The following is a 27,369-nucleotide window of genomic DNA, read 5'->3' on the forward strand; positions in this document are numbered from 1 at the left end:
CACTCCTTGTGCTGAGCTGCAAGTATGACCCGTGAACTTCTGTGTGCACAAATCGCCATGATCCCGGATGGCAGCATCAGCAGATGTGGGAACTTGCATACAATAAGAAGGCTGCTAGGTAAGACTGGGCAGTGATGGATTTATTCAGATTTTGGACTCATTTTCCACCCGTGTTTTCTTTGCAGTCCAGCTGCCTGTGGGGAGGGTGTGATGATGCGTCTTGAAGCTGTGATGTCTTGGATCAGCAGTGATCACAACTCCTTCAGTGCAGAACCGGTCTGGGTGTCCCGCACCCTCTTTGGGAACCAGTCAGTGGGAAGTCCAGCCCTCCGCTGGTTCAGAGCTGCCCCCTTGACCAGGAGTCCTGGGAACCTGGTAGGAGGTGCATGAAGTTCTTGAGTCTCCAGCAAACCCCTTGCCCTGGGTCTGGTTCTGCTCTGAAAGTGTGCTTGCGGTATTTAAGGAGGAGACTCATCTACAAAAGTGCTGAGGATGAGATGAACCGAGAAGCTCAGACCCCACAGCATCGCCCTGGAGGCAGTCAGTGGCCAGGCTGGCTGGCTCCGTGTCCCAGCACGGTCCCTGAGCTCTGTGCGGTGTCTCTGCCCTGCCCATGGGGCTGCACTTCAGAGCCTCTTCCCTCCCCTGGCCGGTAGGTCCCTGGGCAGTCTCCCAGTGGGTGGCTGAGGATCCAGGCCAGAGCGCATGATGGGAATGATGAGATCGTCCATGTTTGGCATCACCAAAATTTTCTGAAAAGAGGAGTCCAGAATAACAAGTAAGCGGTTTTGAATACCACTGCCTGACCGGTGACACATCTGCTGGGAAGTGGCCTTGGCAGGAGCCGCACTTGGGTCAGAGACTGGGGCTGTGAACATGTCCTGGGCTCCTGTCCCCTCAGCAGCAGCTGACTGTGCCTGGCCCTAGAGGATTACCAGCTCTGGGTATTACAGGATGGGGACAAGCAGGAGCAGTTTTTCTTTGCCCACCCATAGGGCTTCAAGTGTGGTCATGGCAGAGGGCAGGGACCAGCGCTTTGAAGCCATTCAAATGGGCAGCTCTTTTGGGGGTGGGGGGGATTTGGGGACCTAAATATCTGTGGGGACATTTCTGCTCTTTGACCAGAGGTCTCACGGGTGAGAGGCTGAAGACTAACCAGCAGGTACTTTGTGATGGTAAATCTCCCAAACATCTCAAAACCAGAGCGGATGGGTGAATTCAGCCCTTCTGGGGTGTGTCTACTTGGGACGTGCCGACACTCCTAATGTCCCTGCTTGGGGCAGGGCTGCACATACTGGGAGGAAAATACTTTTCCTCGAGCACTCTGGTGCTCAGAGCACTAGCCCTCACAGCTGGTTACTCAGGTCATGTTTCTTGACTGTCCAAAGCTGGACAGACCAGGTCAGATGTTCGCTTTTCTGAGGGATAACCCTGGCCCAAATGGAGGTCTCATTATTCCTGATCGCAGCAATGCCCATGCTTCAGTAGGGTCTGCTGAGCCCTTTAACAGATGCAGACCTTTGTAACAGGTACCTGAAATTCGTGCTGCAGCTTCTTCTCGATCCACTCGGTGACATGGAGGAATGTCACCTCCCGCTCACCCAGCTTTGGGCGCACCTTCAGCTCCAGCTGGGGTGGGACTCGGAAGCTGTACCTGTGAGGGGAAAGGAAAGTGGCAGAAAACGTCACATCCTGAATACATGTGGCACAGCCCACATGGCCTCACTGCTGGGTTTTAGAGACCTGCCTCCTGGGAGGAGGTGGCTGGGTTGCAGCGGGAGCTCTGGGTCCCCAGATCCTGTCTTGGCCTGGGTGGAGACTAGGAGAAATGAGTCTGAGGTCTCTGAGTCCCTTTGGGAGAACAGCACTGGCTTACTGGTGCCCTAGATGAACCCGAAGCCCCAGAGCTGGCTCCTTGGCCGAGCTGCAGGGTGCAAGCTGGATGGAGGATGCGCATGGGTCCCCGCATGGGAGGAAGGAGATCTGGTACCAGACACGGTCCGTTGGCGGCGGGGGGATGTTCACGGCCAAGGTGCCTGCCAGCTCCTGCACCTCCACCGTCAGCAGCAGCGGCGTGTTGGAAACCTCCTCGATCTTCTTTTTGATGAACTCGTTTTCAGTGGCCTTCTGGAAGTACTTGGACTTGGCGATCTTATCCACAAAGCGCAGGATCTTCCGGCTCGTGCTGTTGCCGCTGACGTGGCTAAAGCAGGGGGAGTCACAGCTCAGCAGTGGAGTGAAACCCAGAGCTGTGACGGGTTTCAGCATCCCCCAGCCATCTGCCACAGCACCTCGCAGGGACGGGAGACCCCTGTGAAGGGCTGCCGTGATGTGCCAGGGTGCCCGTGTGTGCCTTCCCAGGAAACCACCCCTGAGCCCCTGTGCTGGTGTAGCACCCTGCCTCCCCAGCATCTCCCCATACACCCCATGGCGCAGACCCCCAAGAGCCCCTTACCCCTCAGCGCTGGGCACAGAGCCCCGCTCCCCCAGGGCTCCCACGGGCTCTGCAGCAGTGACGTCTTCCTCATCGGAGGAGCCGGCGCTGGACGACTCCGCATCACTGTCTGCCAGCAGGATCAGCCGTGGCCTGGACCTGCGAGCCCCGAGGAGCATCACGGGAGTGCCCTGGAGCCAGCACCCTCTCGCCTCACTCAGGCAGGAGGAGGAGGAGGAGGATGAAACCCAGCCGTGCATGGACTCCTTACCCCTCTCTGCCTGCCTCTGCTGGGCCACTCTCCTCTGCAGAGCTCTCCTTCCCCAGCTTGCAGAGGTTCATCTTCGTTTCAAGTGTCATCTGCAATGAGCCGCTATAGGTGACCTCCATGTCCACCCAGAGCCCTGCCGGGGAGAGGGACAGGGTGGGCCCCTGTCAGCACCGCAGGGGTCGAGGGCTGCTCATGTGCCTGCCGAAACCTCCCTGTGTGGGGGACCAGGCTGACATCTTAATAACAGCTGCCATGGAGCCAGCCCCAGGGTCCCTGCTGCTCTGCGGGGCTCTCACCTTGGTCATTGACGGTGGGGTTGGAGGCGCTGAGGACCGTGGGGATGGATATGCCCATGTCCAGCTCTGTCAGCGTCAGCTCGTTCATGAAATACGGGAGCTGATGGAGGGAAACCACATGGGGACGGTCACCGCAGCCGGACACCTGCTGTGGGGCCTCGCGGATGGGGCTCCCCGGGGTGCTGTGGTGCTCCTGCCTCTCACCTTGATCTTGCTCAACTTCTTCTGGATCTTGCTGGACACTTGCTCAGCCCAGTATCGCTCCTGGAGGAAGTCCCAGAAGATGCGCCCCACCAGTGCATTCATCCAGGCCATGCACACCTCGCTGCGCCTGGCTGTGTCCTCACTGAGCTGCGGAGGGACAGAAGCCAGAAGCCCCTGGAGCAAGGTGGCCCCATGAGTGGTGGGACCTGCTGGCCAGGTGCTCCCCTGCACCATGGCTTGGCCACTCAAACCACGGTGCTGGGAGGGAAGAGACAAACCACAGGACTGGAAGTGGCTGCATGCAGGGTCCATCAGCCTCTGCTTAGCACTCGTGTCCTGCTCCCAATGCTGAATTTGTCCCACTCACCTTTGTGGGTGTGGGGCTGCTCAGTGCTCCATGAGAGGGGCTCCGGTCCAGGCTGCCCCCCACCTGCGCTGGCACGAATCGGGCCATGTAGGTGCTGTAATCCAGGAAAACCTTCTGTCGGACGCTTCCTGCCAGGTCCTTGAGCGGGACAGCAGAGGGGATGTCCTCAGCGCTCCCTCCACTGCTGCTGCCACTGCTCCGCAGAGCTGGTCCCACGCCTGGGGACATGGGGACATGAGAGGGTCAGGATGGCTTCAGGTGGCATGCTGCCTGGCTGTGATGCATGTACGGTGATGTGCTGTGATGCACATGCAGTGACACGTTGCCCATCCGTGATGCCAGTGACATGCCACCCACCCTATGCTGGCGAGGGGGATCCTCCAGGCTCTCCCTGCTGCTGCAAATGCTCTTGGCTCTGAGCCCCCCCATCTCCCCCACACTCACTGCTGCCTACCAAGGGCTTGTCCTCCTGCCACAAGTGCAGCTCCCACCCTGGATCAGTCCCAGCACAGAGCAGAAGCCACAATGGCCACATCTCACCTGCCCTGGCTTCACCACGGCTGCTGCTAGGGGTCCCACGGGAGGCTCGCACGAAGTGCTGGTACCACTCCTCCTTCTCCCTCCCTGTCCGCCCAAAGAGGTACAGGCACCTCTCCCTGCAGTCGCTCAGGACATCCTGCCCCAACACCGGCACTTTCTTTGTCCCTTCATTCCTCTGCAGCTCTGCATCCTGCTCCTCGCTGCTTCTGCACTCCACCTCTGCCGGGTTGGGGAGGAGGACACAGATGGGGTATTTCTTGTTCCATGTCCGCTTTCGGGCCAGGCTGGGGGGGCAGAGGAAGATCTGCAACACCGAAAGCAGCAGTGAGGTGGGGGTACTGGGGGTTCCTGCAAGGAGAGAGCCCTCTGCTCCTGCGGGAGGGTCCTTGCCACCGCCGGACTCACCTTGGCATTGGTCAGGTCGTAGCAGCGGTGGCTGATGAAGACGGTGTCGAGGATTTCCTCCTCAAAAGTGGCTCGGCGTGAGATGTTGGTCTTGGGGTAGGAGAGCTTGAGGGTGGCTCCATCCAGTGTGGCAAGCACCGAGTGTGTAAGCGAGGGGTGAAAAAGCTCAGGGTCGTAGACGTGCAGCTGGTTCATCCAGCCCTGCGTGGGAGGAAAAGGAGCCAGCTGCTTCCCGCTGTGCCGTACAGGGTGGCAGCCGGCACCTGCCACGGGCTTGGCACCCCCTCGGTGCTGTACCCCGAGCCTCGGGCTCCCCTCCAGCCACCACCCAGCACCCCTTCCCAGACCACCCCTCTCCCACCTGGAGGTGATGGGTTTCCTGCAGCTGCCTTGGAAACAGCTCGGGGCGCAGGCGGCCCCGCGGTCCCCGTGCTGCTGGCGGAGGCTTCGGCACGAGGAGGAGGACAGCAAGGAAGCCCAGCACCAGCCCACAGATGAGCCCCAGGCAGAGGCCGGCGGCGTAGGGCGGCAGCGGCAGGATGAAGTAGCCGTAGGCGAGGAGGGCGATGGAGGCGAGGGCTCTGCCTGGCACCGTGCCCTCTGGCTGTGCTGGTGGCAGCTCCTCGGGGGGTGGCAGCTGGGGTTCGGCATCCCGCTGTGCCACCTCCACCACCTGGATCACGTCCCCATAGGAGCAGATCTCATAGCGGCAGTTCAGGGTGGGCTCCCAGGGGCTCCAGTCCCGTGTGCGCCGGCCCCCGGCCCCTCGGCCCCCCACCTGCCCGGGGCTGCCCCCTGCCTCCTGTCCCCCGGCGCCCGCCTTCACCCGGGGCACGGGGCTGCTCTCCTCGGCCATGAGCCGGCTGAGCCGGCTGAGGGGCTCCTGCACAGCCTCCGACAGCCGCCTCTTGGTGTCCTCCAGCCTGGCCTCCCGCAGCCGGAGCAGGGCGGCGCGGCTCTCTGATGGGGAGACGCTGGGGGAGGATGGGGCCGTGCGGGACTTAGCGGGACTCAGCCGGGGCTGGGGGGCCCGTGGGAGGTCAGCCAGGAGCATCCCCCCAGGCTGGGGCGAGGTGGGAGGCTTCATGTCCCCATCCACGGCGAAAATGAGCCCACAGCTGTCCCGGCCGCCACCATCCTCCCTGGTGCCGGTGGGATGGGGCATTAGCCCATCGGTGTCCCTGCGCCGAGGTGAGCCCGGGGATGGTGCCAGGGCTGGAGAGGCGTCTGCCGCTGTCGCAGCCTGGTCTGCCATCGCTCGCATCGCCGACGACGCCGGTGCTGCCAAGGGAACAGGAGGAAGCGGCTCAGGTTCGTGCCACCTTGAGGCACAGCATGTCCCTGCCCTGGTCCTCAGCATCACCACGAGCTGCCGAGCAGGAGTGGCGTGTCCCTGGGGACCTCGTCACCGCGGGCTGGGTGATCCCTATTTTGGGATGCCCTTGGGGCCATGGGGCTGCCAGTGGACAGGAGGCTTGTGGCTCTCCCTGTGCTTCCTGGCCGGGATGGGACGGAGAAGGCACCACGGTAAGATGACCTCAATGACAGCGTGCGGGGAACTGTTTGTATAATGAGGATAAACCTCGGCCAGGCTATTAGCAACGGGCCTCTGAGAACCCGGAGCTGTGAGCCAGGTCTGCAGCAAAACAAGGGGGATTTTCCCACATCAGGACATTACGTTGGGCCCAGTGCAAGTGCCGGGGCTGTGAGGAGGGATGCAATGCCAGCGGGCAGGACCCTCTGACTCCTCTAAATGTTTCTCACTTAACCAACAGTGGTTTGGCCCTTGCTTAATGCATTGCATAAACCTGAAAAGAAACAAGCCCAAGCTGTGGCCCTAGTTCAGTGGGAGGATGCTCTGGAAGCAGGGGGTCGGTAATCTCTGTTTTTACTGGAAGGGCACAAAAGTTTTTCTAACATATAAAGTTTCCGTAGCCCTGAGGGTGTTCCTGGCCACGGCAAAGTGTTGTCCCATCCCCAACAGCCACTGTGATCCCTCCATTGCTGCACTCCTGCCAAAGCAACGGGGCAGCCCTGCTCCCGAGCCGTGCGTGTGTGATTTTGGGAGGAGGGATGGAGACTGTAAGATGGCTCCTCTGCAGGGCCATTGCGCGGCTGCGCCCAGCACCCAGCAAGTTCATGGGGTGCTTGAGCTCTGCCACTGCCCCCTTCCCCTCGCAGCATCCCTGCGGCAGGAGCGGGGACGCCATCCCATGGGATCCGGGGCTGAGCAGGACCCTGCTGCCGGCGGGTGCTGCCCCTTGGGCTGCCTTACACCCAGCATCCGCGTCGCCCTGGATCTTCAAAGCACTTCACTGCCACGAATTAATTACAGGCTGTGCCGCAGCTGCCTCCAGCGCCGTTTATATAATCTCATGCTTTGTGCCTTTTGCTTTGCTTCTGATTTGCAGGAGCCACTTGTTTTCCCCAAATAATCTGTGGGTTACCCCGGTGATACCCAGCACCTGGCAGAAACCCTGGCTGTGGGGCTGGCACCATCCAGCCCGTGGGCAGGGCTGCCAGCACCGCCGGCACTACCAGCACCCTCTGGCAGACGGAGTGGTCCGGGGTGCCGCGCAAAGCACCGAAACACCAAAACAGGAAGCAAGAAGAGGAAAATGAGTGGCAGAGCTGGGCCTGAGAACGGACCCCTTCCTCGATGCCATGGGGCCCCGTACACCTCCCACCCAAGCACGGCAGGTGGGGGGCAGCCGAGACCCCCCACTTACCCCTCATCACAGAGGTTTCCTAGTGGCCCCATGCCACGGCTGTTGCCCAGTATCCCCAGCGCTACCCGTTGCCCTCCCCAGCCCTCAGCTGTGCCTACCAGAAAGCCCCGGGGCTGCTCCTCGGCTGATCCTGCCCTGCCGCTGCTCCTCGGCTCTGCCGGGTTAGGGGGATGCCAACTCCCCTGCGTTTGGCAAGGCCTCGGTGCTCTGCTCTGCCGTGCCTGGCTTTTTGTTGCCACCACTCCGGTATTCGTGGGTTTTAAAAGCTAAAAAAAAAAAAAAAAAAAAAAAAGACTGTTTCCTGAGAGACCATTAGCACAGTGGAAGACAGAGATAATAATAGCCTGGGTTTGTATGGGAGTTTTCATCTGGCAGGGACGTCAAGTACAGCGGGGGCTATAGATACATTGCTGAAATGCAGCCATCTCTGGGGAGTGTGGGTGCCTGGGAGGGTGGGGAGCACCAGGGATGGACCCCACTGGGTGCCATGGCTGGACCACCAGCACCTTGAGGTGAAGGGTCCACACTGAGCAGCCCTGGTGAAGGTTATGCTGCTAGCTCAGGCTTTGGAGAGCAAATATTGAGCCCAGAGGTGCCCCTGGAGTCGGCTCCTTGGTGCCACTGCTAACCCACCTTCCAGCCCAGAGCTCGTCCCCAGCCTGTGACCACGGGGACACACAGGGAGGGGGGAGGTTCTCTTTGCTTTTTATAGGATAAGTTGAATATGAAGGTCCTTGCAAGTATTTTCATCAAGCACTGGGGGTAGCCGGGTGGGCACAGCTGGGTGATGGATGGATGGGGATGGCAGCGGCTCAGACTTGGTGCTTGGGACACCCAGCCTGGGAAAGTCACATCTCTGCAGAGCCCTGAGAGCTGCCAGTGCCCCAGCTGGGCAGAGACACAAGGTCCCTAATGACCGCCGAGCCCCCTCGCTGCTCTTGGAAACACTGAAGCCATAAACATCATCAAGCCTGTCCGCTGGACCGAGGCTCTGAATTCCTGCTCCTTGTTCTCAGCTCTGGTTCAAATTCAGGGCTTGGACCTGACCTGACACAGAGACAAGCTGCAGCCTGGACCGGGCTGATGTCTTCGAGCATCTCCCCCCAAAATACCTCCTTTACATGCCTGAGGCAGCAGGAGCCTCCATGGCATGGCACAGCATGGCGCGGCGTCACGCACCCCGACATTAGCTCACCCCAGGGTGCAATACCTACAAACCGCTTGGAAGGAGAATGTTTTTCTCACGCATGGGGCTGCACCATCAGTGCCCTGAGCCGCTCGCTCCCAGGTGGGCACTGCCCGACTGGTGTTTGCTTTTGTTGTGAAATCAGAGAGAGTTAATTGAAAAATTAATTTCTAGCAGCCCTCTCCAGTTAATTAGAGGTGCCGGTGGCTGGGGGCAGAGGGCTGGCACTGCTGGCAGGGACGGTGGCACAGCTCTGCCTGGGTGTAGGGGAAGCTTTCATCACCCAGCCAAACGAGCTGGAAATCCCTCATCTAATTAGCTCCACAATATACCGCTACAGAAACTAAATTGCTGTGGTTATTAGCGCTGTAACTGGAGAGCTCTCTGCATTAGCCTGTGATTAAGGAGCGTGGGGCTTTGAAGAAAGTCTCACTGCAACCTCAAGACATAACTTTGGGCAGCGCAGGATCCCAGCTTCGTCTTCTGCTCCAGCTCCCGCAACGCATTGCTCCTTCTCAGGGGGTTTACTGGTGGATACTGGAGTGGATTTCATGCTGCTGGGGGAGTGAGGAGCCGGGCAGGCTTCGGCACTGCAGGAATGGCTCCAGGACAGCTGTGCCTGCTGGGATGCTCAGAGCCAGCCAACGTCAGCGCCCAGCCCCAGCACCCAGTCTGGTCCCCCGGCAGCCAGCTCCCAAAGCCTCCCCACCACCCTGTGCTGTCTCAGGTTTGAGCTCAACCTTTCCACTGTTATGGACTTTGCTTCACCCCCATGTCTCAGCCATCGCGTCCTCTGTCCATCTCTCCCCATACCTCCCTGCACAGAGGCTGCTGCTGATGCCAAGAGCAACTACTAACTCGGGGTGGCCAGCACAGAGTGAAAGGAGCCCGGGCCATCCCAAGACCTTTGCGTCCCATATGGCGTGGCCCTTGCAGCTCACAGGAGAGCTCTCAGCCCTGGTTTCACCAGGACACAGCCCTAGGGAAGGACCTGGCTGGTTCACTCATCTCTTTCATTAGCACAGGCACCACTTCCCGTTCTGGCAAGGTTTTCTGGTTAGCAGTGGACGTCGGGACGGACGATGCTGCTGAGACACAGGGTCCCAGAGGCTGCTGTGGCTCCTTCCACTGGCTGAAAATCCGCGCCCTGAAGGTGTACACATCCTTGAGTCTATTTGGAGCCTTTCCCGACACCCTGCTCACCTGATCTCAGTGGATCATAAAGGAGGTGCTTTCAAAAGAGTGCATCACCCGTTCTCCGCGCAATGACATGGTGCGTCCTCGGCTCACCACTACCCCACGGTGCTGCAGCGAGCGCCTCTTCCCCCCCGCCCGGGTGCCTGCCACGAATCATCAATCCCTGGGGCTGGAGCGGGGAGCTCAGCCTACTCGAGATGAAAGCCTGACCTAATTCAAACCGGCAGCATCCAGTGGGCAGGAGCACCGCCAACGCTGGCCCCACGCAGGGGTTTCCACACCGGGGCACAGCCCCTGGGTGAGCTCCTGGCTGATGGACACATCCGTTGGCATTAGGAAGCAGGGACCCATCCAAGTGCTTTGCTGTGGGCTGCAGGGCTCCAGCAGCAAGGCCAGCTCCTTGGGACAGCCGCTGGTTTCCATCCGAAGGGTGCCAGCATTTTTGCTCTTGCACCAAGGAAAGTGCAATTTCCGTGAGAGCCCACTGGATGAGGACTCATCCAAAGGTCCTCAGATAAAACTAGGGAAGAAGAGACTTGTGGCGCCTGGTTTTTTTGGAAGGAAAAGGAAGCTGCACACAGGTCATCCCTTCCCAGAGCCTGCCAAGGATCTGGCTGCCTGCGGTTCACCTTCAAAGCCCTTACCTTGCAGCATGTCGGGCTGCTGCCTCCTCCTCCTCTGGGAGCCCCACACAGCCCACGGAGGGACACAGCCCAGACTCGCATCACCTCCCTGCACTGGCCTCCGTGGGGAGGGTCCCCACGGGTGACCCTTGGCTCTGCGCTCCCGGGGTGGTGGGACAAGTGGTCCCTGCTGAGCCTGTGCCTGCACCCCATCCTCTGAGACCCTGGCATCCTCGTGGTGGGGGAGCCCCCAGTTCGTCCCAAGAGCTGCCCAACCTCCATCCCCCAGAGCTGGTGGGGGGCTGGGGCTACCCCGGCCTCTGCGCCCTCCCCGCGGGTCCCCTGCTCCCGCAGCGTGGGTACCTGCGCCAGACGGGAGATCCCGGTGCTGCCAGGAAAGGGTCGGTCCTGGTGCTGGAGAAGGATGAGTGGTGCCGGTGCCGCCGGGTATATGGGCTAGTCCCCGTACCGGGGGAGAACCAGCGCCAGTGCCGGAGGGCACTGGGGAACAGGAGGGTCGGTCCCGGTGCCGGGGGAGGACCGGACCCTATGCCGGGAAAGAAGAGCCGGTGCCGGTGCCGATGCTGAAGAAGGCCGGCGGGTCCCGGTGCCGGGATCCAAGGACTGATATCGGTGCCGGGAGAGGAGGGTCGGCGCCGGTGCCGGGTGTGAAGAACCGATGCCGGTGATGGAGGCGGAGGGTCCGTCCTGGTCCCGGTGTCAGGTTTGGATAATCTGTGCCGGGCTGGAGCTCGCCCGGCTCCAGCCGGCGGTGCCGGAGCATCCGCAGGACTGTGCCGGGTCCCCGCCCCGCGCAGCTCCGCACCGCCCCGCGCCCCCCCGCGCATCCCCCCGCCCGCAGCCCGGCGGGGCGGCGCTCGCCGCCCCCTTCTCACCCAGGACGCCTTCGCGGGGGCTGCGGGGCCCGGCCCGGGGTTTCCCGTGGCGGGGGGGCGCGGGGCGGAGCGGGGCCCCCTCTCGGGTACCGGGACCCCCCCGGTACCGCCTGCACCACGGCGCCCCCTGCCGGTCGCGGTGCGGCGCCGCAGCGGTGGGGGGCGGGGCCGGGGCGGGGCCGGGGCGGGCGGAACCGGGCCGGGGCGGCGGGCGCAGCCATGTCTTTCTGCTCCTTCCTCGGGGGCGAGGTGTTCAAGGACCACTTCCAGCCGGGTGAGCGGGACCGGGGTGATGGCGGGGGGGCTCCCCGTGGGGCCTGCAGGTTCCCCGTGGGATGGGGGGATCCCCATCGTGGGGTCGGGGGGGTGGCAGGGGATGTCCTCCGCAGGGGCTGAGGTCCCCGGGGTAGGGGGGAGGTGTGTGTGCGCGTCTTTCCTGTGGAGCATCCTCCACCCGTGGGGACCGGGCTGGGTGTCCCCTCTCTGTGGTCCTTGTCGGGGGATCCCCCCCATGGGGCCAGGGTGGGGGGATGGGGGAGATGCCGCCTACAAAGGTGGGGCTGGGGGGGTCCCTTGGAGGGGACTCGTCCTGCAGAGGAGCCTCTATGGGGGATGTGGGCCCTGCCCTGTGGCCCACGCGGGCAAAGTTCAGCACGAGTGTCCCATGTCACCCTGCTGACGTGTTCCCACTGCTACCGCCCCCCCCCCCCCCCCCCCCCCGATCCCTGGCAATCGCTGCTGGGAGCTGGCCAGAGAGCGGGGCCAGGCGGCTGCCCCCCAGCACTGACCCCTCTCCTGCCACGCTCCCCAGGCATCTACGTCTGTGCCAAGTGTGGTCACGAGCTGTTCTCCAGCCGTGCGAAGTACGAGCACTCGTCCCCGTGGCCAGCCTTCACCGAGACCGTCCAGGAGGACAGCGTGTCCAAGCGCAAGGAGCGGCCGGGGGCTTTGAAGGTGCCGATTCTGAAATGCTTGGGAAGTAGCAAAAAAATCCCCACAGGCTTTTTTCATGAGCCTGTCTGCTGAGAAAGACCACTTGCTGTTGAACTCTCTCTTTGCATTTCCAGGTGTCTTGTGGAAAGTGTGGCAATGGGCTCGGCCATGAATTCCTCAACGATGGGCCGAAGAGGGGGCAGTCCCGCTTCTGAATATTCAGCAGCTCGCTGAAGTTCATCCCGAAAGGTAAAGGCTGTGGCTTGGCAGCTGTTTCAGCCCACGTAGTTATTTTTGGGAAGTTGCTGATAGCCAGACCACGCTGTGTGCAATGCACTGCTTTCAGTGGGGCGTAGCTGGCTGTTCAGATAAGCCGAGGAGCCACTCGCATCCTCAACAAATCTCACGTGCATCAGTCTGCTCAGCTGACGGCTCAGCGGGGGCTCCCTGACCTCCCACAGTGAAATGCAGAGTGTGCTGGAGCTCCTCGATGCGGCCACAGGTGTCCGTGTGTCCGAGGGGTGGCTGAGCGTTGGGGGTTTTCTGCTGGTGGTGCAAAGTGAGGGCAGGGAGCTCCTGCCGTGGCAAAAATGGGGCTGGGAGACTTTGCTGGTTCACTTCTCGGAAGTCAGGTGGGAGCTCTGAATATCGCAGCTGCCCTACGGGTAGGGAGTGGGTCTGTGGGGAAGGGCAGGGCTTCTTGCCATTGTGGTTAGCTTGCTGTTTGCTTCCCCTAAGTCAGAAAAGGCTTTGGGAGGCCCTGTCCCTGGCCATGACTTGCTGTCCTGCTTGTCAGACTGCGATGGCTGTGAGATGTTAGCTGCACATAGCAAAGTAACCATATAAAAGGGGCTGGGGGTTCTGGAGCAAGAAACACGAGCCCTGATTTTTCCTCCCCCTCTTTTAGGCAAATCAGACAAGGACCTGAAGGAGACGTAAGCGAGCTGCTCTACTTGGCACACTGCTCTTGGGCTGATCCTGTGTTCACATCATGGGGTGCACCATCTGGTCAAGGGGGCACCTGGAGCAAGAGAAACCCCGAAGAACCTCCTGGTTTCCCTGGACTGGTTCCCTCTCAGAGCTGCTCCGATTTGGGATGCTGGGGGGAGCACAGAGGAGGCGAGGGGAAAAGAGGGTTGCTGAAGCTCTGTGCTTGCTGGGTAGCAGGTTATATGACCTGTGCTTGAGGGTGTTTCACACAAATTGGGGTGATGCAAAGGCTACGGCTCTTCGTGTTACCCACTCTCACCTCCTCAACCGTCTGTTCTCCCCAGCATCCTCGCCTCTGCCAGTAGCAGCTACTACTGAGGCCTTTTGGTTTTGCCCATTAGAGCAACGCGTGTGCCTGCAGTCCTGCCTCTGCTGAGCTCTGGGGAGGTTTTGCTGTTGACATCAGCCGAGCCAGGACGCTCTCCAGATCACAGCCAGGAGGGGCCAATTCTAATGTGACACCAATTCAATCCAGAGTCACTCTGCTGGCATTTCCAGGGAGTAATGCTGGATTAGCTGAGGTCAGAGTCTAGGTTAATCTCTGGTGCTATTCTGGGCTGGGATCATGGTATGAATTGCGCTATATAAACCCTCCCAGGGTGCTAGGGCAAGGATGATTTTATGATCCTGCTAGACAGCATCCAGGTATTTTACCCCTCTACCCATCTTGCACGCAGTAGAGACAGTTCTAGGTTTCTCATGCCCTCTGGGCTTGATTCTGAGTTGGCCTTACACCAGATTTATCACTGTGCTATAGACCCCAGTGGCACTAACGGTTCCTCCTTGCTGTACAATGGTGCAAGGGAGGCCAGAATCAGTCTCATGGGCTGCACTTTGCACAACTCCGGCTTTAGGAATCACATCTGCGTTCCCTCTGCGCTTGGAAGGGCTGGGACACGGATTTCTCCTTAATTCAGCATCTGATTCGTGGCCTTCCCTCCCTGCCCAGAAACCAAATCCTCCTCTTTGAAGTCAATACACAAGGATTTTTGAAGACGGCAAAACCTTTTGCTGACCTGTGGGTCTGGTGGTGCAGCTCTAGTGCAACACGTGAATGGTTTGGTGAGGCTGTGCTGCCAGCACTGTTACGGTGCAGCTGCACTTGGGGGCACATTAGAGGCTTTTCTCTGCATGCATTTAGCCTCAGTCCCATCGTTACGAGGGCACTGATAAAAAGCGCAACGCGCCAGCTCATTACCTGGAGCTCACTGCTGGTCTTGTACCTCTTTCAATACTGAAAATAAAGCACTGATTCACTGTGTCGGAGAAATAACCTCTTTTTTAAAAAAGCACCGGCGAGAGCACCCCGGTGCATCTGCCATGGGATTCCTTCTCTCCTCAGTTTGCCCGGTGTTGGTTGAAAGCTGGGGAGGCTGCACTGGTGGTGGGACGCGTGCGAGGCAGGCACAAATGCGGGTACAAAGCCCTGGCCAGAAGGCTGAGAGCAGATTTCATCTGGAGTCTCTGTCTCCAGCTGCAGACCAGGTGACCCAAGGTGTGGACACGCATTAGCTCGCATCCAGCGTGGTCTTGCAACCTGAAGAGTTGGCCTGAGGCCAATGCGTGTGATTTTTATCCTGTATCTGTCACTGTTACCCCAGGTTTTGCCATGTGAAGGGGGGGATGCTGATGTATCGGAGGCCTTCAGGCATTCCCAGGGTCAAAACTGTGTTTGAGGAAGGTTTCCTTTTCACTCCAGTTAGCGCTTTTGCCCATCTAAAGCTGGTTTTGGCTTGTTTCATAGTGTGTTCTTGGTACCTTCTGGGCTGGCAGGATTTTCTGGGCAGAGGGGATATCAGTTTTAGCAGTATCTCATGATAGTTTCCCTGCACAAAGCTGCCTGCAAGACTGGAAGCTACAACCCTTCCCTGCCTCCCAGGGGTCTCTTTGCCCCAGCAAGGTTGGGTACCAGGTTCATGGAGGCTGGAGACTTGAGCTGGGCTTTGCCAGACTCCAGTTCCCTTCTCCAAGGGGGTAAAGTCTGCTCCATGTCTCCCTCCTGCCCTGCTGCTGGCTCGTGCCCTGTGGCATCGCCCTCACCACCTTCCCTGTGTGCGAGATGACCTCAGGCTCTGATTATTAATCAGGCTCCAGCCCGAAGGTTCAAGCTGCTTTTCAACCGATTAATCCTCTGATCTGCTGCTTTGCCCCTGGTCTGGTGACCTCCACACGTGCCCGGGAGGGTAGGAGCTTTGCTTCCCACCCTGGAGCACCACGGGACCATCCATCCCTGGGACACCTCCTGCCCGCAGCCCCTCACCCAGGGCACTGGGAAGGAAGGTATTTTTTGGGGTGGTTTCCCTGAGACGCTGCGGTGGGAGGAAATCTCCTCGGGAGTGCCAGTGTCGAGGGGACAGCGATGATTCTTCCCACTCGTGGGCTGTCAGGCATCGTGTGCCAAGGGGAATCCAGCCATCCTTCCACGCTGCCTTGCAGTTCGCGGACGCAGGCACGGGAGGGTGCAAGTGCTTTTCCTAACCCTTCCCCAGGCGTCGCAGAGAGAGAAGGACGAGGCGGGGTGGGCAGTATCCTCGCCTTCCTGGGGTTCTACCCTTGCAGCAAGGAGAAGGAAAATTACCCGGAGCCAAAAAAAATCTCAGGATGATTTAAAAAGGGATGGGACATTTTCCTGGAAATCTGGCCAGAGCCGAGATTTTGGCAGGGGTATTAAAGACCTGAGGCTGGAGGGCTCCCGGCAGTGCCTGGTGCTGAGGGTGCAGGATGGGACCCTGCAGGGCAGATCCAATCCCCACCCCTTCCCAGCTCCGCCGAGCACCCCCAGCCATCCTGGGCACCGTGGGGTCCCTCGTCCTTCCCTGGACCGCTGCGGGTGGGTGCTCGGGGCGGGGGGGGGAACCTGCTCTGCCCTTCCCTTGCTCTGCAGCACCGGGCATCCCCATCGCCTCTGCTGGGCTGCGGCCAGTCCTTCCCCTCTGCCATTCATCCTCATTTTATTATTACACTAATGACAATTCTGATTTAATAAGAGGATTTTGCTTAGTTGGGCAAAAGCGGCCCCACATCAGCGACGCGGGTTTAGTGACAGGAATTGAATTACGTTACCAGGCCAACGCAAACTTCCCTGGTTGTTTAAAAAATCATTAATTTCCTCTGCCGTAGCCTCCAGCTGACCTCCCTTTTTAATTTTTTAATTTTTTTATTTGCATGCCATGAAGAGGACCTGCCTCTTTGACCCTCCTCAGGATGGCTCCAGTGGATGGCAAAGTGGCCAGAGCATGGCGAGATTTAGATTAATTCTCCTAATAAAGACGACAAGCCCTATAGAAATTATGTTACACAAGGAAAAAGCAAATGACCTGGAGGCATTAGGAAGCTCTAATTATTGTTATTCCTTGGAGCCAGCACCATGGGAGGAGCGAGCTGGCTGGCCAAGCAGTCCTCCGCCTGCACCCGGCTGCTTTTCCCTGAAATGTTCACTCGTTTCAAATGGGTTGCCCAGCCTTGCAGGGACGGCTCCTTCTTTTCTGTTTGTGTCGTTTTATTTAATTTAACCCTTTGATCATCAGTTTTTCCCACTCCAGCTGAGCCTGCGAGATCCCCCGTGCCAGCAGGTCTGCAGGCAGGGTGGCACACCGAGGGCAGGAGGATGCGCCTGGCTGTAAACATGCACGGAGACCGCAAAGCAGCACTTTTGGGGTTTTGCACATTGAGGTATCCCTTGGGGCAGGGAGCGTGGCCTGCCTCGAGTGCCCTTGCACAGTCTGGTCCCAGCAGTCGGGTGCTTTTGGCCCCAGCCAAAACCCGGAGCTGTGCCAGGATCCCGTTCTGGTGATGGGCTCTGGAGCATCAGTTTGCTTAAAAAGGATTATTTGAATACCTTTTGGGGCAAAAAGAGCCAGAGCTGGTTTTGTGTCAATTACAGAAAATAAAGTGATGCTGATTAAAAAACCACTACACGCTCCTGATTTCCCTGAGATGTGGGGGTGTCAGGAGGTGAGGTCCCTCTCCATCGGCCAGCTCGCTCGCTCCATCCCAGGGAGCTCACCTGTCCCTCAGCACATCCAGCAACAGCTGGAGAAAATTAAAGGCTTATTCCACTTCATTCACCGATAATAACTTCATCTCTCCCTGTTCCAGGCTGCCTCCCACCCTGAGAGGTCGCTCACCGGGCGGGGGACAATTGCTGACCTTGTTCCTGAGGTTTGTTTAATCCGGCTGAACTTCCCAGAGCCATGAGGTGGAGAAATTTGTTTTCAGTTTGCGGTGTGTGTTAATTAGGGAGATAATGACTGGAAACATTCAGAACGAGTCTGAGCGCGCTGGAAAAATGTTTAGCCCAAGGAAAATTTAAATCTTTCTTTTTTTTTTCCTTCCCTGGCTGTTGAGATCCAACTTTTTAAGGCAATTAGTGAGGGTTTATTTGTTAATCAGTCATACTTTACGCTTGCTTTGGGGTCTTATCTCACACTCCCAAGTGCACATCACTCCTAATCATGATCTTCATTTTTGATGTGGGAGATACCTGTACTGGGACAGCTGTGCACTGCAGGCACGCTCCTGCATCCGGCAGCGGCTGCCAGCTGTGCCAGGACATGGCATGGACTGGCGGCGGTGCTGACGTTCCTGTGCCTGAAGAGCCCGGTCCACCGCAGGCTCCATCCTCAGCCCAAGCGCATCCCAAGTTTTCAGGGGTGGCTTTCCCTGCATGGCTCTCCCAGAGTCTGCCCAGGATGGGACAAATCACCCCCAGCCAAAACGCATCCCGTGCTGTGGGCACAGCCAGACCTGGTGCCAACCTCCGAAATGGCAGTGCCAGAGCAGGGATGCCTGCAGCACTTCTGCCCTCCCTGCACCCTGGCGTGGAGCTGGAGGAACCATCCCCAAAACACATCACGCCTGTGGTCCCTGGGAAAGGTCCTGCCGGGGAAAGCTGCTCCGGGATGTGCCAGCATTGGTCCAGCCCTGTGCTAGCATCGGTCCAGCACTGCGGCTGCTCCCACGGCCACCCTGATGGGCCACAACCTGAAAACCCACCGGTGGCAGGCGATGCCCAGCCGGGGCTCTCCTCTCTGCCAAGTCTCGTGGCGCGCGCTTTTAAGCGATACACTTTACTGTCTACAGTAATGATTTGTTGCTTGTAAAACCACCGTGATTAACTACAGTTTAGCCTCCTGGTTTCATGTCTTATCATGTTTCATCTCACACAAAAGACATTTACAGTCTATTTTCAACTTCAAAGCAAATGCTTCTTGCGTGAGCATTAAGGAAGGCAAATATTTAAGCAGAACCTGTATGGTATTAGCGTCTCTTGATGTTCCCTGCTGAGTGAGGATTGATGGCTGCCTCAAAAGGCAGGTTTTTCCTATTGTTTTATGCACCAGTGATTAATATTTCATGTTCCCACTGTTATATATTTGCTGGCTGGCACTGGCCTACCCTGACAGTGCTTTCTTCATGTCTTACATGTCCAGCTTTTATGCACTTCAATAGAGGAAGTGTGACTCTTGGCAGAGCCCTTTGGTCTTATTCAAGCCTCCTGCCCAAGTTTTTCAAATTAAGTTCATCTTGACAATGTTAGGGCTGATGGCATATTCTCCTACCTCTATCCTGTCACCCCTTCACTGCCCCAGCTTTTGGGTGGGTGCTGCAAGCTGTGTCCCTCCCCACCTGGCTGTGCACCCGCCTCGATGGCACCATGGGGACAGGATCCTGCAGCAGCAAGAGGGTGAGGCTGGATCCTGCTCTACTGCAGAGATGGGGGACTATGGACCGGGGGGAGAAGTCGCTCCTGTCCCTGGTACCTGCTCCCTGAGGCGCTCTGTTCGCACCGGCGTCACCCCGAGCCTGCCTCGGCGCTGCCATCATCACCCGGCACTGCCCGTGCTGCTCCAGCGGCGTTTCTGCTCCCCAGTGCTGGAGGAAAAAACGCCGTGTTGGACTCACCAGCACTTCCGCACTGCAACCCCTGAAAAAAAGCCCTGAGTTTCCCAGCCAGCCTTGTCAGGACAGGATGAAAATAGCCCAGGACCAAATTCCTCCGCTTTAAACACAATGACACACTGGCGTGCATTTGTCTGAACGCTAAACATATTAAGACCAGGAACTGTAAGGGACGGCTCTGCTTATCATCCAGTTCAGAGTTAATGTAATTCAATTAGCATGAACAGTAAATATAGCTTGTTTTAATTTAGATGGAGGGGTTGCCGTGGCTCAATCCTTTAATTTCAGGAGTAGGGAAGCTGTGGGAGGACTGCCAAGAAGTTCTGCAAAACCCATATTTTCTCTGGGGCCGCGGGCTCTCGCTCCGGGTGCTCCGCAGCGGCGGTGGCACAGAGGCCACCTCCAAGGACCCGTGCACTTGGCCGTGTGCTTGGTGAGCGGTGCCTGGAGAGGGGCTTCCTGAAGGGACCGGAGGAGATGATGGGTTTGAGCTGCTTCATTATTAGATGCAAAATAAAGAGTGGAAAGCCACCAGGAGGGAATAAGCGGTGCAGACTATTTAAAGAGGAAAAGATCAGCTCGGGAGAGACGCTGGAGACATCTGTCTTCAGGGCTGTGCTGCATTCTTCGGAGATTATTTTAAATGCATGCATCTTTTCTGCATCACAGTCTATCTTTGTTCCCCTCTGACGTCTTGAGTGAGGACTGGTATTTTATGGCCGTGGCTGTGCCTGCCAGCAGCACGACAGCTCTGCTGGAAATTAGCTTCTCTGCTCTTTAAAAAAAGTCTCACAGGCATAAAATTCAAAGTAAGAGACCAAACTAGTTAATCTCAGATTAATTTAAGCTGCTGGCTCCGGTGGGCAAAGCATCGAGGCTCTGACAGGGCTGTAATGCAGGTGGGAGGTGCTGCCTCTCCCAGCCACGTCCCGTGTCCGTCTGTCCGTCTGTGCAGGCGTGGGAACATGGCACACTGCACGGCACGGCTCCCTGCTGTCTGTCCGGGCGGGCTAACCCTGACTGCGCTGCTCCCCATCCCGGACAGCGGGACAGAAATCGGGTGGCACGCTCTTTTTCTGGGAAGTCTGGCTTGAAGGGAACGGGGTTTGTGGGTGCAAGCGTGCAAGAGTGCACAAGCGCACGTGTGGGGTGAGATCGGTGACAGGTCACAGGCTAATGAAGCTCATGAAATACATCCTTCTCTGCTGGCTAGGCTGAGGGAGTGTTTTCTATCATCTCTCCTGACATTACCGCATAACTTAGATTGCGCTTAATTAAGATAGCTCATTTAACTGATGGCTCCTAAGATGCAATACTGGAGGTTGTCCACCTTTCCTGTCCAGCCCATGCACAGCAGAGGGATGGCAACAACCAGGCACGGTTGCTCCTGTGGGATGTGGGGGACACCGGTGGGGACCGGCCGCCTGTGCCACTCCAGCTTGGACAGTGCTTGGATGGAAACAGGCACCAAGGGATCACGGGTTCGGTGCTCAGAGAGCTTTTGACCCTCCTGGGTTGGCCGGTACCTCCCCATTCCCCAGCTCATCCATGAAGGGAGGTGGAGACCAGCAGCCCCTACGGAGCTGGTCCGGGTGGTCCCATTGCCCCACAGCGCTGCAGGATGGGAGCTGGTGGCTCTGAAGGTGCTGTGGGTGGGCTTGGCCTTGGCCTTGGCAACACTTCCTGGCATGCCTCCGAGGTGGGGAAACACCTTCTTCTGTTGCGTTGCCAAAAAGCTCTAATCTTTATCCACTTCTCAGGGTCCACAGAGCCCATGGCAGGCTGGCTCATCGGGCTGGCTGCATCTGCCTCCTCAGCTCTTTAAAGCTTGCTGTAATTAATGACCTGCCAAAAAGCAGCCAGTTCAGTTTGAGCAACGGGAAAATGCATCCTTTCCCAGCCCAGAAGTGCCGGCTGATGGGCACCGAGCACTCAGCCCTCCTTGTCCTGTTGCTTTGCAGAGCTGGATGCATCAGTCAAAGATGTGCCCGGCTCACTGGTGCATGGACCCGTGCTGGAACCGGGCGTGAGCCTGGGGGGTCGCAGCTCTGAGAGCCCTGTAGAAATGGGGTACCATGGGCCTGATCCTGCCTGCACGGTTGATGGGTGAGCAGGTGATGCAGCAGGGAGCACAGGGCAGTGCTGGGGCCGGGGGCATTGATGAGGCTGAGTTGCTCCACCTGGCTCAGGCATCACCCAGAGCAGGGCTTAAAGGAGGGAGCAGCCAGTCCTGGCTCCTCCTGCAACGGACCAAGCTGCACTTTGGGGTAGGGGCTGCTTGGGAGCCTCTGTCAATGCTGTAACCCCAAAACAATCCAGGTAGAGAACATTGGAGTCAGCAGGAGCAAACCCTCTGTCTGATGGCCCTGTTTGGTGAGTGTATGCTTCAGCTGAACACAGCAAAGCCTCAGGACCTGACTTGAATGTCAGCCCTGAGCCGCATCCTCATCTTGTGTGCTTTATTGTGTATTTAAAAAATTGAACAACTGATGTCACATAAATGATAATAAACATCAGGATGAAACGTTGGCTGTGGGGTGGGAGCTGCAGCGCAGAGCCCCTGGTCTGGGTGGTGGATTGTGGGGGTGGTGCTTAGCAGGGCTCCTGCACCCTCTGCCCTGAATACACCTGCAACCCCTAATGAACACCCTGGTTTGTGGGTACCTGAGTCCTCCAGAGAGCTGTGAGCCCAAACAGGTCTTTGCTGGCAAACTGTATTACCAGAGCTTGTGTCCATCCCTGGTGGGGCCCATGCGGATGGTGATGGGCTCCCAGGGGAGCCGGTGGCATTAGAGGAGGGGTCTGCAGTTCTCAGCTGGTTTTCCCATGGAAAGGAGACTGCTGTGGTCCCTTGAGCTCTTTGTGAGGGGGTTTCCCTCTGGAGCATGGTGGTCAGTGCAGCCCAGCTTGCCCACAGGACATGTCTCTGTGCCCTTGGGCTCCCTGGGGCTGAAGGAGACTCCTTGTAAAGCTGGGTCTCTCCTGTGCTGCACGGACAGGATGGGACTGTGGTTTGCTGGGGATTTTTTTTTTTTCTGCCTGCCTTGTTCCACGTTAGCCTGGAAGTATGATATTTGTGGGGGGAACAGAAAAAAAAAAAACAGTGGCTGCATATTTCTGTGTAGCTCGGCTCCCTGGGGCAGCGCTCTGCACGCCGCAGACCCCTGCGCAGCACATCCCGGCTGTGCCAAGCACCGGGCGGCACAGACGTGCCGAGACACCCGGCTGGGGCAGCCGCCCACATGTGCGCTGGGCTTCCTCGGCACGAGTGTTTGCATGATGGGCGAAGATAAGCCTGGAGTGTTTCTTGTTTCTGAGGGATTTGTTGGGAGCTGGACTCCCTGTGAGAGACAAACGCCTCTGCCTCGATGCAGATTAATCTCGGGGAAATAACGAAAGACTGTAATTTGCCAATACATGCTGAAGGGCGAGACAGATCGTGTCTTCAATTACAGCTGCTCACATGCATGAGTCGCCAAAATATGCAAGGTATTCATTTAATTTCTGCATTTGAGGCCAGTGCGGTATCCTGATACTTATCAGAGCTGTGGCTTGGACGTAGGCGCTGGGGAGGAAACGTGTTCTTGCAGACAGCCCATGTCAAGCCAAGGCACTGCTTAAATCTCCAAAGCTGGGCCTAAATTGAACCTATACGCGGGCTTGTGTGGGTCGTTGTTGGAGCAGGATCATTTTTACCCAGTATCGTGCAGGATCTGAATTTCTTCTTCACGTGACGGCAGAGGGGAGATATTTTGGATCCCAAAGAGGTGGGAGCACCCAAAGGGAGCTATGACTGCTCCAAGTTCAGCCTCAGCCAGGCTGCGAGTGCCTCCCGATGCTTCCCGGGCTGTTCCCAGCATTCTGGGGATGGGGCTGTGGCTGGCGCCGGTGGTCCTGCTCTGCTGCCAGCACTGCCGCCCTGCTCTCCCCAGGGAGCTGCTGCAGATCCGTCCTGGTGCTCACCAGGAGAGCTCTGGCTGCAGGGCTCCAGCCCATGGGAAAGGTTAAATGACTGCAAACAATAAAGTCGTCTGTAAAATTAGCAGCTAATTAGCAGCAACTGCGGTGTACCTCATACCATGATGCTGCTCCGTGCGGGGGTGGGTGCATGTGTGACACTGGTTTGCTCCCCAGCCTGAGACGTTTGCATTTGCTTGTAGCCCAGAGCTACCATCTTGTAATTGCAAAATTAGGGCAAAACGAGTGATTTGTTGCTACAAATGATAAGAGCAAATGAAAACACCTACCACCAGCGCTCTGGCAATGCGGACATCCGCCTCCTGGCGCTGCAGTCTGCAGGGGGAAAAGGGATGCACAACAAGAGCGTGGCTGTGCCAGTGCCTCCTGGGCAGGACTGGCACCGCTTAGTCCAGGTGTTGGCAAAAATGGGCCAGAACTCAGGGTCCTGCTCCGGGTGTGGAGCACAGCACATAGCGATGGACAGACGTGCACTGGAACTGAGGTTGGTGCACAGTCTGGTGTCCCCTGCCACAAAATCTATTGTCCCCTGCTGCTGCACGGATGGCCAGGCTGGCACAGCCCCCAGTAAAGGCTCCCACTGCCTCTGTGCTGCTGCTGGTGATACTGGTCAGACATGGATTATTTGTTGGTGAATTTGCAGGGTTGGTATTTTCCCTTCCTTCTACTCCGGTTGCAGGCAGCTCCGAGCTGGGCAGCCACCGAGGCGAGCTGAGCGGAAGACTGCAAAGCATTTGCCATAGAATCTGAAGAATTTGGAGTGAAACCCCCAAAGAAATTAAGGACAGATGAGTTAAAGGGGGAAAAAGAAACCTAAATTCCTTCTGTCGCTTGGTGCCTGCCTCTGAGGCAGCCCCTCGTGCCCGCTGCAGCTCTGTGCTGGCCGTGGGGCCGGACGGGCTCCCACCTGCACACCGGGCGGGCCACCACGGGGACACCAGCACCTCTGCCCTGGGGATGCAGCAGCCAGGGCCGTCCCTGCTCTCTGCCCACGGCAGACCCTCACTCCTTCCCCGGCGATGGCCCAGGAGGACTCGGGGGTTCCTCTGGAGAGACTCCAAGTTCCTGTCCCGCAGCGGAGCAGAGCCCCTGGCGAAGCATCAGCTCCTTGAGGAGCAAAGCGCAATAGGAGACACGTGGCAAGAATTAACTTCCTCTCCCCTAATTAACAGCTCCCAGAGAGGCTGCGGGGCAAAGCCAAAGGCAAACCCACCCGCTGTGGTGGCCAGCACTGCCCAGGGTGTGCTGGGGTGTGAGCCCCATCCCCACGCCCACGTTTATGGGCTGTAATTGCCGGGATTAGGAGCTTTCTGCTTGGGCTGGCGCTGGCACGCTGCCGGGTGCCGCGTCAGCCCCAACACCTGCGTGCTGACTTCAGCACCTCAAATATTTCTGATGCAACTTTTTTTTCCTCTTAAAGCAAGCCCAATGCTGTCGAACGTGTTAATGGGTAGAAATGAAGCATAATTGTTCCTTTGTGTAAAATCAGTTGGTAGAATAGCAGTGGCTTGGCTGCAAAACTGGAACTGCAAACAGGTTGTGGTGTGATCCACCTGGGCTTCTCTCTGTGCTCGCCAGGAAAGCAAGCCTTCTGCGAGAGCTGCTCATGGGAGGAAAATCAGTGGCGTCCTCTCCCCACAGATGGGCAGAGAAAGGAGGATTGGGAAATAGTGCAACCCTTCCTCTCTGAAGGTGCTGTGGATAATTGCTGTTGTGTAGGACTAATTTTATTATGGTGTGTTTGCTATGTTCCCATACGCCAAGCCATGGTAAACAACATCCAGATGAAGCCAACGCTGGTGCAGCCGCGGCTGGACTGGGGAGGAGGAGGAGGCAGGAGGAGTGTGTGCAGATGCAGCACTCCAGATGCAAACAATAAGGCCAACAGATCTTGATTTCATCTGTCAAGTAATTGGGCTGGAAGTCTGTGCATGCTAATGACTCCACATCAAGCAGCTCGGTACTCAGATGTGACCCATCCTGCTCCGTGGGGAGAGTGGGGGGCTGCAGCCCGCGGTGGCCGTGATGAATATCCCCCAGATGTTATCCCATAGGGGAAGCAAGACCCACATGTATGTTATTAATAATGCCAAAGATCTGAGGTTAAAAATGACCACGGGGTGTTCACATGAGCCCCCGGGATGGCGGGTTCCGCTGTGGGGGGCAGCGGGAGAGGGGCTGGGGGGAAGCGGCTGGCCCCAAGTCCCAGCTCTGTGCCTGGTGCTGCATGGGGTGGGTGAGCACCATTGGGGTTCCCAGCACCAAAGTGTCCCCTGGCACCCTGTTGGGCAGCCCTGGCTGTTTCAGGGAGGCAGAGGATGCTCCGACAGGGTTAGAGACAAGGATGACACGAGGGAGGAGGGATGCAGGGATGCCCTGCAAGCACAGCCAGGGCAGAGCCAGCAGGTTTGTCCCAGACGTGTCCCCATTCAGGAGGCTGCGGGCAGCCAGCCCCTGTGTCTGAGCTCCCCCAGCTGCCCTTGGCTTGTTGTCTGTCCCACTCTTTGGTCTCATCCTGGCAGCCTGGGACGCAAAAGCCTGGCTGTGGCTGCATGAGACCCCCCAGCATGAGAAGGTGCCTGGAGAATGTGCTGGTCCTCCATGCTGGACTGCTGTGGTCCCCTCCTGGTATGGCAGCGGGGACTCAAGCCATGGTGCAGGAGAGATGCGTGGTACGGACGGGTGTCTGTCTGGGTTTCACCCCCAAGGTGCGATTCCAATACCTGTTCCCAGCATTTTAGATTTATGGACTTTCTTATTGCTTTTATCTGTGCTCAGAAGTTGGGTCAGGTAATGGGTAAGACCCAAGGCAAGGACCTAGACCACCATGTGCAGGTGGCTGTGGGGAGGGTGCTGTAGCCCAGTGAGCTGGTGGGGATGCTCCCACGCTCCCTCTGGTGAGGTCTGTTGGCTTGACCCTTCTCCATGGGGATCCAGGGGTTTATCCGTGAAGTTCCCACAGGAGATGGTGCTGTTGGGATGTGTTTGGCAGGAGGTGGAGGAACAGGCAGAGAGTCCCAGGTGGATGAGCTGGAGCTAAGGACAGGGCCTTCTGCTGCTCTGCAGCTGACCCCCATGGCTGTGTGTGAGACCGTGGTGTGAAGAGTGACAGGAGAGTCCCAGACCAAGTGCACCCAAATATTCCGATAAAGATCTGAGGCATGGGATGCTGGTGGGTACCACAAGCCTGTGTGGAGTGATGCTGGTCTGAGGCCCCCGGGGTGGCTCTCCTGTGGAGCAGAGCTCTTGGGCTGATGAGCCTCAGGTTACCGGCAGCTTTGGTCCCGGCTCCGTCTCTCCCAGACACAGCAGAGCCCGGGTGATTTGCCTGAAAGCTCCTGTCGTCGGCCCGGCTCCAGACAAAGCCCCAGCTCCTTCCTGCAGCGCCGGCGAACGCTGACCTGCCTTTTTGGGGAGGGGATGGGGCCCACGGGGTCATGCAGCACATGTGGGTGCCTATGCTATAGGAACCAGATGCCTACTGTCCCCGGGAAAGGGGATCCTCACCACCAGGAGGCTTTTGTCTCTAAATGGGGATTTTTTTCCCTAATACTTTCCCTGCTGTGTGTGTGAGCTGGGAAGGGGCCGGGGTACCAGGAGGCAGGATCTGAATGCTGTTGAAGTGCGTGGGCAAGTGCTCGCAACCCTCCAGCACCTGCAGTTTATTGGTGCAGGAGGTATTGCAGCCCCGGGGCTGCGGGAACCCGAGCGTACCCTGCATCCTCTCCCATTTTGGAGACTTTCCAGCCTTTCCCTGCTGATTGCTTCAGCATGTGCATCACAGATGATGAGAGATGAGCAGGATCAGCCCTTGTCTGCTGGGTGAGGCACGGCAGCTGGGGCTGGACCCTGCCCTCATGCTGGTGGCAGCTCCTGGCAGGCAGCGGTGCTCCCTGCGGATCTGTTCCATTCACCCCTCCTTGCTCCAGGGTGAGACCCAAGGTCTTGCCGGACAGCGGCTGGTTTTCACCTGGAAAGCGGGGTCGTGGTGCGCTCGGCATGTGCGGCTCCAATGTGACCTGCTGGCCACTTAGGCTTTGATTTCGGCAGCTGTAATTCATGAGTGTGTGTGATGCATGCCACTATTTGGGGAATGAGAGTATTAGCTCATTAAGTTCATTACCCGATTCATTATCCATTCATTAGCTGCTCTTAATGGTGCAATATTTTGCTGTTGTAGGGGTGTTGCAGAATTAAGACTGGAATAGGCAATGAAAATAGACAAAGAAAATGCATTATCCCTGTATATGACTTAAAAATACTGTTGGCGGGACTGCTGAGGAAATGGAGCCGGTGTGATGTCAGGGGCGCCTGCAGCCGCTGCCCCGTGCCAGGGGCTGCCCAGCATCAACCACGGGACACAGGGAGAGCTCTGGCTTGGCACAGGGAGTGGGACTGTCCTCATCTTGTGGGGGCTAA

The 27,369-nt window shown here is 58.0% G+C and overlaps 2 protein-coding genes across 4 annotated transcripts; one reads left to right on the top strand and one right to left on the bottom strand.

Moving 5' to 3' along the window:
* Window positions 1-131: 131 nt before the first annotated feature.
* LOC129213450 (testis-expressed protein 2-like) lies at window positions 132-11,044 on the bottom strand. Of its 3 annotated transcripts, none has more exons than XM_054843493.1 (13): window positions 10,616-11,044; window positions 7,345-7,512; window positions 4,879-5,798; window positions 4,518-4,718; window positions 4,113-4,416; window positions 3,573-3,790; window positions 3,206-3,352; window positions 3,002-3,101; window positions 2,706-2,838; window positions 2,456-2,593; window positions 1,991-2,203; window positions 1,534-1,654; window positions 132-752 (listed from the first exon to the last, which is right to left on the bottom strand). In XM_054843493.1, the coding sequence occupies exons 3-13, from the start codon at window positions 5,779-5,781 to the stop codon at window positions 627-629; spliced, it is 2,604 nt and encodes an 867-aa protein (XP_054699468.1). In that variant the 5' UTR covers window positions 5,782-5,798; window positions 7,345-7,512; window positions 10,616-11,044; the 3' UTR covers window positions 132-626. The 3 variants fall into 3 exon arrangements, with proteins under 3 accessions (XP_054699468.1, XP_054699467.1, XP_054699469.1); XM_054843492.1 differs by having other exon boundaries at window positions 3,206-3,379; XM_054843494.1 differs by lacking the exons at window positions 132-752; window positions 1,534-1,654 and adding an exon at window positions 1,671-1,851 and having other exon boundaries at window positions 3,206-3,379.
* A 264-nt stretch (window positions 11,045-11,308) lies between these two features.
* Window positions 11,309-14,341, top strand: MSRB1 (methionine sulfoxide reductase B1). The gene is made up of 4 exons (XM_054843495.1): window positions 11,309-11,422; window positions 11,960-12,102; window positions 12,216-12,330; window positions 12,989-14,341. The coding sequence occupies exons 1-4, from the start codon at window positions 11,368-11,370 to the stop codon at window positions 13,018-13,020; spliced, it is 345 nt and encodes a 114-aa protein (XP_054699470.1). The 5' UTR covers window positions 11,309-11,367; the 3' UTR covers window positions 13,021-14,341.
* The last annotated feature ends 13,028 nt before the right edge of the window (window positions 14,342-27,369 follow it).

Source organism: Grus americana, chromosome 15, assembly GCF_028858705.1.
Source record: "Grus americana isolate bGruAme1 chromosome 15, bGruAme1.mat, whole genome shotgun sequence".
NCBI lineage: Eukaryota > Metazoa > Chordata > Aves > Gruiformes > Gruidae > Grus > Grus americana.